The 12,032-nt window shown below is 34.7% G+C and overlaps 1 protein-coding gene across 4 annotated transcripts in view; it reads right to left on the reverse strand.

Annotated features, from left to right (window-relative positions):
- The window catches only part of LOC149776916 (S-adenosyl-L-methionine-dependent tRNA 4-demethylwyosine synthase TYW1-like), a 44,203-nt gene extending 32,421 nt beyond the window's left edge, over positions 1 to 11,782 (reverse strand). The window contains exons 1-5 of one of the 4 annotated variants that reach the window (XM_089941624.1): positions 11,697 to 11,782; positions 7,990 to 8,118; positions 6,361 to 6,528; positions 4,059 to 4,160; positions 1,941 to 2,135 (exon numbers count right to left, since the gene is read on the reverse strand). In XM_089941624.1, the coding sequence (XP_089797750.1) occupies positions 1,941 to 2,135; positions 4,059 to 4,160; positions 6,361 to 6,528; positions 7,990 to 8,115 (591 nt within the window). In that variant the 5' untranslated portion in view covers positions 8,116 to 8,118; positions 11,697 to 11,782. Of the gene's footprint in view, positions 1 to 1,940; positions 2,136 to 4,058; positions 4,161 to 6,360; positions 6,529 to 7,989; positions 8,119 to 11,647 lie in introns of all 4 variants that reach the window. The other 3 variants (XM_089941622.1, XM_089941623.1, XM_089941625.1) reach the window with 3 other exon arrangements.
- Between the last annotated feature and the right edge of the window lie 250 nt (positions 11,783 to 12,032).

A 12,032-nucleotide genomic window follows, 5' to 3' on the forward strand; every position in this document is an offset into this window, starting at 1 on the left:
AATTTTAGGATAGACTCCCATTATTATTTGTAATATTTGAAGATTGTCATAAAATTCTAAAGGATGGATGTTTGACACCTTCAGGCCTTGACCTTGTAAACAGTAATGACTGCTATTAGAGGGCATTCTGAAGGGGGCAAAATTCAGTATTGCTGCGTTAAGAAATTCTGCCTTTTCCATGGATGGGTCAGAATGTTGAAGCAATTCTGTGTCACTTCCCTTATAAGCCAGGGCCTGTCCTCTCCTGTAACCTCCGCATCCAAGGGTATAGTTGTTACTGTTGCTGTGTGGGTTTACTGTCACATGATAGGCTGTACCTAGCAACCAGTTCCAAGAGTATAACATTTGGTATGCAGTGATGATGCCAAATCATCATCAGATGAAGAAGAAAAAATGCTAGTGGGCTTGGCCAAGTTATGTCCAGCTTGGGTACACTGGTCCAAATTAGTCAGCTGCTCCAGGCAACTGTAAGGTTTGACTTCAATTGTGATGCCAGTCTGCCATCTATCGGTCTAATCAGAAATATGGTCTCCAGAGTGTTCACAAGCTCAGCCAATAAAATGCAAGATCACCTCATTAAAATTCACAATGAACTCATCCAAGTCTTGGATGATACAAGCACAGACACTAAATGAACCAATCAGACACTACATCACCTCATTATTAAGTAGATGCCAGTCATAATCAAACTCTATAAAGATATTTATGACCTAAGCTTATATATCAATCCTGATCACGATCTGATCAGAAGTATAGCGTCTATGGTGTTCACAAGCAGAGAAAATCAAGAGCAAGATCAATTCATCAATATGTGTGGTTATCATTCATTACTGATTTATTCTGAGACCTTAATGAAATAAGCTTACACTCAGAATCCTATCAGAAATAAGACCTCATGAGTATTCAGAAGCTCAGCAAATCAGAAGCAATATCGCCTTATTAATATGCATGTCTATTATGCATGTCTATTACTCATAATCGAACTCCTCTAACATCTGGATGATATAAGCTTACATGCTAAGTTTGATCAAACTCTGATTAAAAAATGTAGCCTCTAGAGTGTTCACAAGGTCAGCAAATATAATGCTAGATCATCCCATTAATCAGCTTATATATGAAATCTGATTAGAAATGAAGCCTCCAGTATTAAAAAACAAGTGTTGATGAACGTTTGACAAAATGCCATAAGTTCACCAAGCTTTTTGTCCAGGTAGGTAAAAAAAAAGAAACAACCTTTGATTCAGAGGAAAACACCTAGTATCATGAATGAGCAGCTACCATCCCTTGCACATGTTGGAACCAAGGTTCAAAACCATGGACCATGAAGGTGCAAATTGAATCCATTACTGCCATGCTATATAAGGTTGAATACTTCTATTATCAACTGATTCCTAAATAGATGGTTTAAAACTGCTTAAGTACATATTATGTATATCTCTCTTTCAGTGGATAGTTAAAGAAAATACATTACAACCTTCCAACTACACCCACCTCTGGGATTTGACACAAGTGGTCTGATTTCAAAGAATATGTTTACTGTCCTTAAAACAAATATAAAAATCCAAATGTGGCTGTAATAAGAAAGCAGCACTTATGTGAGCTTTATCAAAACAAATGGTAAACAAACTTGGAGTAGAAAGTTTTAACTTTTTTTAATATACAAAGATGGCAATATTCTTGACAGAACACCAGTTTCATTGAAGAGAAACACTGGCCACCCTAAATCAGAACACAGTTTCATTGAAGAGAAACACTGGCCATCCTAAATCAGCACTTGTCCAATTGGCTGAATGAATGGAAGATCCATCCAATAGCCAGAAAGATTCACTTGCCATTCTGAGGTCAGCAAATGAAATTTCAACCCCTCGAGAGACTATATTGCAATTTAACTCAGCCCTTGCTAACACTTACTCATCAATACTGTGAACTGATAAACTTACCACATTGTAATGATCTTTATACTCTGAGTGACCCAAACCAAATATGGTATAATTCAGGTTTTTTAGAAGCGTTTTCTGCACTCTGAAGTCCGTGGATGTCTCCTGTAGCCATTTGCAGAGCCAAGCAGCACTCTCAGATGGTGTACCATCTGTATAGGTTGAGAGGATGAAAACACACACTATATCACTGTTTGCCTAAAATTGAGGAAATAAAATGAAACAGATATAAAAAGCAAATATTTTTCTTGTTCAATTAGTTAGGACTGTAAAAATGGAAAATTTTCTGCTCACACAGAATTATGACTTTTAAAATACTGTACAAATTCTTAATTTTCCCTTCCAATTATATACTGTAAATAATATGAAATGAAAAAAAAAATTGTAATTATAATTATAATAATATTTTCAAATTATTCTAGGTTGATGAACGGCAATTTGTTTACCAATCTCGAGTTCAATAATTTAGAATGTATGAAAAGCACTGTTACAGATTATAGATCATAAAATATAATATAGTATTTTGTTACGTATAATGATTTATAGTGTACTTGACCTGACTTGAGAGTTTTGGCCTACTTGACTAAAATACTACTTTGGGATTACTGAGAATTCATTTTCTGGATTATATCATTGTGGTACATCAAGACATTCAAAACTGTTGGTACATCAAGAAATTCAAGACTTGGAATTAATGCAGAGCATTCTAACTTTTTGGACTTGTGATAGAACATTTAGGATTATTTGGGATTTAATTCACAATGACTAATAATGGTACAGAACAATTAAAAAATTAAAAGTTTTGAAAAATCAACATGATTCAACATAGGTATATGCTGTCAAGTCACAAATACAGGCACTAAATATGATCTCTATCCACCAATCTAATCATCAATATCATTCCTTGAATCAACCAATCTAATTATCACTGTCATTCCTGGAATCAAGCAATCTAATTATCGATGTCATTCCTGGAATCAAGCAATCTAATCATCACTGCCATTCCTGGAATCAAGCAATCTAATCATCAGTATCATTCCTGGAATCAAGCAATCTAATCATCACTGTCATTCATGGAATCAACCAATCTAATTATCAATGTCATTCCTGGAATCAACCAATCAGACTGTAGTCATTCCTAGAAAAAAACAATCTAATCATTAATATTATTCCTAGAATCAAAGAATCTAATCATTAATGTCATTCCTGGAATCAGCCTATGACAATCAAGAAATACGATCTCTATGCACCAATCTAATCCTCAATGTCATTCATGGAATTAACTGAAGATAATCAAGATCTGGTAATTTAAAGCTTGTTCACTTTTTAGTCACACATATATCCCCTTCCATTTAATCATAAATCAATATTTGTTCATTCAAAGAAATCATTAACTCTTCAGTTAGCCCTCGTTCCACAGCAACAGTAGCTCAGTGGTTAACCTGCCAGACTCATGACTGAAAAGGCTGCATGTTCAAATCATACCAATGGATCAGCCTGGTTCAAGGGCCATATGGTGTACACATGTGCAAAGCACTTAATCCAGTTGCTTCGGTACTAAATAACTGACTTGTGTTTGAGTTCCAAAACTCACTAAACACAGCCAAACCATGAACTTAATAACAAATAAAAACACTGATCTCTTGATTTTTGAAAAACTCTGAAAGGCATGTTTACATTCATTTTCCCAATTTACTTCATTTTATATAGTCTAGAAAAAAAGATATTTAGAATTTCAACAGGAATATAGAAAAGGTTTGTATTAACCAAATATTTTCACCTATTTAAAACGTAGTTTTAACCTTTGTGTTACATCATGGATTGTGACTGATGCATCCCCACAAGAATCTGCACAACACAGAAGTGAACAAGACGTTTTATCTTTCTCCAGAATGTTCATTATAGTTAATGTCAACTTGATAAATATGGAAAATGGCACGTATGTAAAAAAAAACTATACTGTATGATTGATATGGACAGATTATTTCATCAATATGAAACATGACTACCCAATTCCACCATCCCATCGCCCAAAACACCATTTTATCATGTGGATTAGGTTATTTGTTTTAAAATGTCAACTTGTCATGAAATTAATATACATGAAGAGAAACTTCTTACATCATCTGCCAGCTCGTCATCTGGATCATAGTCTTTAAGATCAATCACCTCAACTTCATAGCCTTTTCTGGTTCCTTCATCGCCCAGAATATGAGCAAACCCCTGAAAAGTAGGGAAAATCCATTTGCAATCAGGCAATACAAGTACTGTATGCACTCGCTAACGAGTCAAACTGCAAACTCCACAGACTCAAGCTTGCAATCACAATGTGCCACCAGATCTGGATCTATGCATTTTGCTAGAAGTACTCTCAGTAAAACAAACAATACAGACCCTGATATGGTGGTGCATTATTCAATGGTAGATCAGGATCTATGTTGTTTGCAGTTTGACACGAGTTCTAAGTGAGCATAGAAAGTAATGTGTATAATATTATTTTCAGAAACATGTTTAGCTATAAATTTCATTGTAGTGGTCAACATTACTGTATGCACTTGCTTATAATGAGTCCAACTGCAAACCGTATTGACCCAGATCTGCTATCACATAATGCACCAGCAAATCTGGGTCTGTGCAATTTGTTTGTTGTACTAGAATCACTAAAACAATGAACATAGACCCTAATCTGCCAATGCATTATGTAATAGCAAATCAGGGTCTATGCTGTTTGCAGTTGGACTTGACTTAGAAGCAAGTACAAATGGTACTAGTGTTATTATTGGTTAATCCATTAATTGATAATAGAGGCCATTAAAATGTGCTCTCACACAGAAAATACCTCATTTGAACCAGTTTCTTAAGACAATAAAATCTACAACAATACTGATTAAACAAACACAGATTATATGTTGACCGTTTCATCTTAAGGCCCCCTCCCTCCCCCAAAACATCCTCAAAACATAAAAACGAATATTGTCCCAACTAGTTTGGACAATTCAGAATATAATGACAAAGGCAATCTTTATCTCTGGCACATTCCAGTACAATGCCCTCTTGCTCACACAGTACACCTCACTATAATGTACCTCACTATAAGGTAACCCCTTTTATAAGGCAGGTACAGTGATGATCTCATTCCATTATTTAATAATAATATATCATGTATAAAATACCTTAATATAAGGCAGTCCAATACTATGGCTCCCATGAACAGTGTTAGAGGAGGTAGTACTGTAACGCCATACAAATGTATTGCTCTCCCAAACTGAGAAAAACCCTGGGATGATTTTACTTGTTGTTAGTGGACACAACTGACAATTTAAAAGGTCTACATGTACGGGGTAAGTGGGATCATAGTGTTTCAAAAGACATTAGAACAAAATTAACTGTTAGTGCCACATACGACATTGCTGCAATTTGCAGTGACAGAGAAATTTTTGCCAATTAGATCTCAGTGTCAGAGATTGAAATAAACAAAAACCATCAAAATGTATCATCTCAAATATTACAAAGTGTTGTAGATCAATCTTCATGAAAACATAAGTAACTAAAATCTAAGAACAAATCACAAAAGTTAGTCTGTAAAACAAAAATAAGTGCTATATTGGTAACACAAATAAATCAAAAAGACTTAACACCCCAGTGGGTGAAACATGATGGCTGATTGGTAAAATATCACAATTTACAACAGTAAAATCCTCAAAAAACTTTGAAACTAGTGTGACATGATTCTCCTTGTGATGTGGTTTACATGACAATGTACACATTTTGCTATTTTTTGACACAATTTTCAAATGAGAATTAGAATGTGGATAACAGTCTTGTATTGGAGGATCTGGGGACAATAATGGTGTTTTGACTGTCACAAATACACAATGTGGAAAGTCACTTCCAAATGCCCATGTAACATATTTTTGAAGTTGTTTGAATAATAGAAATGATTAAATTTCTAAAGAAAACATCTGGTAGAAATGCATAGTTCAGCATAATATAAAACAGACCATGTTAAATAGTTTTGTAAGACAATTTCAGTTACAAAATGGAAATGTAAACGTTTATCCCTATATTTGCAAATTTTATAAAGTCACTGTGATTACCGTAAATTGTCAAAAATGTTATTCCTTTTTGTTGGAAGTTTCATGGAGTATCAAGACATTACAACGGTATTCAGTATTTCAGTGTGACATCATCAATTATGGCTACAATCTCTGTAATTCAAACTATGGTGAACGAATGCACTTACAGAGAGCGAGACTCGAGGGTATTTTTACACAGAAGTCTTCACTAACTACAAACTGTTTTATTTTGACCTACAAACCATGACCTCTCACAAGTAAATTACCAATGCCAATTATATTTGATCACACCCAAATACATCGAACATCAGTCAAGTAGAAAAAAAGAGAAATAAAAGACAAAATACCTTTGATTTCCCTGTTTGTGTTCCAAAGAAAATCTTCAATTTCTTTCTATTGGTCTTGTCCCATATCAGTTTGGGTTTCTCCACCTGTTTTATGGCCTGATCGGATTTCTTCACCTCTTCTGTCTTGACCTCCTTATCCTCTTGAATTTTAGCCTCAATAAATGCCTTCTGCAAAGAATAATATCTTCAAATTTTGTTCCCTAAAAGTGCCATCTTAATAGATGAAAATATTCAAATGGATTTAACAAATGATTGATAATGGATTGAGGGATAGATGACTGAATTTGATAGAATCAATTTATCTCAACAATACTGCTATAATTTTGAGTACAAAACAAAATATATTTGTTGTATATCTCACTTGTAAGTCTAGTTGAACTACAAAATGTACTGACCAAAATCTGATATTGCATAATGCAGTGACAGATCTGGGTCTATGCAGTTTGTTTGGGCAATGAGCAGAACAAACAAATCAGGGTCAATGTTTGCTTGAACTTAGGCTCAACTTACAAGTTTATATGGAACAAGGTCTACTGTGTTCCATACCATTTCAGTCGTGGTAACATTATTGTTTTGATACAAGATTTATTTAGCTTTATAAAGATTAATTCAGAACTATTCTTTGTTTTATCCTGTTTAAAGCAGCAGAAGCTGTGCTTGAGGTCCATCATTCACAAATGATTGTTTAACACAGTCTTTGATAAATTGTGTTGCTGAATATTTCTTTTGTTTTGCAATCATATGCAACAAAGTCCCATTCATTCTAAAATGTAAACTTTTTTCCGCTTCTACCGATACAACAGTGATCACCCAGGACATTTGGATAGGACAGTGGGTGTTTGAATGGACCACATTTCAACACCCATTGTATGTCCACAATCGTTGGTCATATGCATGTTAATTCAAATGCAGCCACACTTGTAAATAAATAAATCTGAATAATTAAAACTTTCATTTTTCCCTGGTCCAAATAATGTAAGATGCAACTCAACAACAAATTGATATTTTGCTTTTCTTTTTGGTTGCAGTCTCATGTAGAATTTAGAGTAGACAATTTTGATATTTAATACTGAATAAGTTAGCAATTGTTTGCTTTTATTTGTCTGCATGATAATTATTTTCTCCTGACACTATCTGACCTACTTTTAAGCTGCAACTATTCTTTTAAAGTTTTGAAGAATACCTTAAAATCAAACATTAATTTTCTGTTATTGTGTCTACACAGTTAATACTATCATTTATTTCATGGAATTTATCTTCGTTTTGGTGGTGGAGGTAGGAATCACTTTTGTCTCCCCACTGTTAATTAATGTTTTTCCCCCCCACATATAAGCATCTTAAATTTATCATCATTATTGAAATACTACAGATCAGTACATAATGCAATCAGTAGGTATGTACCCCAACTACATGTACCACATTAAAACTGGTTTCACATGTAATACCTTTCATGTATCAAATATGATGTAACTTTGACCAAACTTTGCATGTTACATGAAATATGCTATTTCATTCTGAAGATTGCACCCGTTTGGAAAAGTATTAACAAAGTCTATAAAGAAATCAAATTCAATTATTCTTTTTGTTATTAGTGTAAGACAGGCTCTATCCTTTCAGTGTATATTGTACCTTTGGCTGTATCCTTCCCCTACCCTGGTAGAAAATCCATATCAGACAGATGGTGGCTAGAAGTACTGTCCATACTGGAAGCTGGATGTACTCTGACACAGATGCCAAAAGCAGTCGTTCTAACATAATCTGAAATAGTTACAAATAAAACATATAACACAAGTTAACAAATCAGCTGAGAAAACTGACAAATTTTCACTTTGCCTAGAATCAGGACTTTCCAAATAAAACTACTTTTCAACAATTTTCCCAATCTATTTTTAATAGAAATGTTAGTGCAAGTAAAATAGGTGTACAAAAAGAAGTACATAATATACCTGCCATTAACGTTACCATTAAGGCAGAGCTGACAGTATTGACCCACAGGTCACAATGGCCATGACCATGACCTTTCAACTCTAACAACATGTTCATTTTCTGTCCCAAAGGCAAAAACAAACGTGAAATTTTATGGAAAAAAAGAGAGAAATCCAACTGTTTTTATTTGGGTCAATCTGACTGTAACACCTAATTGTTATACTGCACATTACAGGTCGATTTATGTTGCTTAAATAGTTTCAAACTTCTAAACCAATGCTGGAGAATATGCTTGCATTAATTATCAATTTTTTCATCATGTACATACAGGCAGCAGTACAGGACATTTCATGATGATCCTAAGGATGTTTTACCTAAAGAGGCATGTCTTACAAACTGAACCAGTCAAAATAAGGGTAAATAAATGTACAGCAAAGGCAGGCTGAACGAGGTATATAATGTATGTTGTCAATGGTTGACATATATGTAGTCATCTGATGTATGCCTAATATAAAAAATGGGGGCAAAGGTCGAGTTTCTAAAAGTTTCAATGAAACAGCATGGTGTCAATTACAGCATGCACATTTTGGTAAATGTTGCAGCCTTAACAGACAGAATGACAAAGGTAACACTGTATTCTCTGACCACTCTTGTAGTGTGGCATTTGTTTGTTCTTTTGTTTTTCGTGGTTTGTAATAGCACAATTAGCTCACTGACCAACTGAGATACCACAGTTCCTACATGACACAGCTATGGCATTAAAGTTTTAAAATCACAAGGTTGAAAATAAATAATGAACTAGATTTCATCTTATTGAGAAAAGAAAAATGTACAGCTTTAACTCTGAAAGCCCCTCATACTAAGATCAGTCAGTCATTTAAGTTAATGAAACTATGGTGTGTTGCCTTTTGATAAAATATTTAACACTACAACAAAAAAAGTTATTTTAAAGGAATCTAACTTGAAATGTGAATATAAAAATGATGCTACTCAGAAAATTACATCCATGCACAATCAAATATTAACATACTCATATATGCAGCACGCACACACATAACCACTTTTTAATGTTCAAACTTTATCCTAAGCTTTAATGTATTGCAGATTGCAATGCATTAAGACAAACTGCTGAAAACTACTTATCATTCTGAATTCACACAATGCAACATCCAGCCATATACAAAAGGAGGCACATGGGTTTATACAGATTACATATATTTCAAAGATGCATGCGAGTTTTGGGGCAACTTAACAGTTTTTTTAGCTAGTGACACTATTGAAGATGATAAAATATCATAATGTGCAAATGTCATTTTCATGGTGAGATAAACGTAACCTATGTAATGTGTTGCTGCAAGACAGTGTCCTCTTTCATCACTCAATTTACACAATAATAACTCTTTCCTTATCACACCCAACAAAAACCTTCTTATGAAAACTGTGTACTTTGAAAATCATACCCTCCGTAACTTTATCCGTACAATATATGTGCTTATTTCTCAACCATCTGGGTCGGGAACCTGAATGGCAATGATGAAAACTAAATAAGCAATTTACTTGTTTATTTGAAAATTTAAATGAATCAGACAAATAACTACTTCTGTCATAACGAATATTCTGTATATCTCTTAAAGAATATTTATTATCACTAAATTAATAAAAAGAAACCATTGATTATTCTTCCCTGCATACACATAATAGCCATAATATTGTTCCGATTTTATAACACAGACTGTTGTTGTTGTTACTATAGGGTTTAACACCATTTTTCAGCACAAGATAGCCTATACATGGCAGCCAGTATTATTGGTGAAGGAAGAACCCAGGAAAACCCCGGAAAGAACCGCCGACCCACGAGAAGCTACCAGCTAGCTTTCTCACATACCCATATTAGCCGAGCCTGAGATTCGAACCCATGCAGACAAGTGAGATGGCAGTGATCCGTAACGGTTAATGCTTTAGACCACTTGGGGCCCCCTAACAAAGACTGAGAATGATAACTAAATCAGACTGTGTCATGAGCATTACATACCATACAAATGTCACAGATACCGTCATATACACAAACAAGCAAGTGCTATTTTTAAAATCTGCTTTACATGATTTTAGTACTGCTCTGGATGACACAAGGTAACAAAGAGACTGAAACAATGATTCAGATTGTTTTTGTTTTTCAAACTGAGTAAAATTAAACAATTTCTCGTGGCATAATGCTTTGGAAATTATTATTTAAGTGGCATTTTGTAACTGTTTCACATTAGTCCTACAGTGTAAGACATGAACCCTGATATTTATGTTCTGGAAGTTGAAGTTGTACTGCCTAAGTAAAGGAGCTTGAGTAGCATGCTTTGATATCAACATCACGAGATTTCAAATTTTCAGGAATATCTCACACAATTTGCAGCCCATATTGTAGCTTTTGCGAAAATTTGAATTTACTACAAAAATACATCAGAATAAGTAGTCTGAATAAAACATTTTTACTTTAATTTGTAGAACAGCGCTGATATGAAGTACAGTTCAATGTTGACTATTGTTGTTGTGGGGTTTAATGCCATTTTTCAGCACACGATAGGCTATGCATGGCAGCCAGTATTAATGGTGGAGGAAGAACCCGGGAAAACCCTGGGAAGAACCACCAACCCACGAGGAGCTTCTGGCAAGCTCTCTCACATACCCACATTGGCCGAATCCTAGACTTGAACCCATGCAGATTGGTGAAATGGCAGTGATCTGTAACAGAGGGCGCTTTAGACCACTTGGGACCCCTCAATGTTGACTGACATTGGAACACACTAAACAGAGCCGTTATTTCGACAGTATGACCTCGGCACCCAAAACATAAATATCAAAGTCTATGTCTTACATTGTAGGACCAGATACCTAATACTCCAACATATTCACTATCGGTTCACCATAATGATATTTTGGGACTTTGATGATTCATTCTATGAGTCAAAAGACAGCGGAGGCATTATTCAGTTGTCTATATTATATTACATTCTTTCTCATAACAAATCTCGTCTTCAATGTTAATGTCTGAACTAAATAATTTCGTTCGAAAGCCGGTACCGTGACACTACCGAAATGCTTCAAAAGAACTCTTTCTGTGTAGTAATTTTTTTACAAAGAGTGTGAGCTGCTCAGGAATGAAGATTATACATTTTAAGATAGGGTTCAGAATGAGATGACACAACATCACGTGTGCCACCTACCCCTTTCGAGTCCTTCACCCTGTGTATATACCAATGACAAGCAACAATCTTCAAATTTCCTTTGTTTTCATCCCTACTGCACATTTATTTCAAAATCAAACAACAATTTAATTGCTTCAAATGGTATTAATTTGGTTATACGTTACCTACAATATGACATATGACGAAATATTTAACATGGCAAAACCAACCTGCCTTTGTAATGTGCTATAATTGTATCGGCAATCTGAATAAAATTGAAGGGAAAACACCTAAGCAAGCCGGATGAAGTCTAAGTTACTGCAAGTGCGCTCAATTCACCGTCCGAAACGGTAACAGACACTGGCAAAATGTCGCTTTTCGGTTTTTATGGGTGCATCTATTTAACACACAAACACACACACACACACATTTTGATGCTTTTAATCTTAGCTCACTTTCTGTCTGTATGTCCGTCGCGTCTTCTCAAACAACCGACTAATTCGCACAATTTCAGTGAGACTGTAGGGTCGAATAAGGGAAATATTTAGTGCTTATACCCACTGCCTCATC

This window comes from Sinohyriopsis cumingii, chromosome 18, assembly GCF_028554795.1.
Source record: "Sinohyriopsis cumingii isolate HCF-2022 chromosome 18, ASM2855479v2, whole genome shotgun sequence".
NCBI lineage: Eukaryota > Metazoa > Mollusca > Bivalvia > Unionida > Unionidae > Sinohyriopsis > Sinohyriopsis cumingii.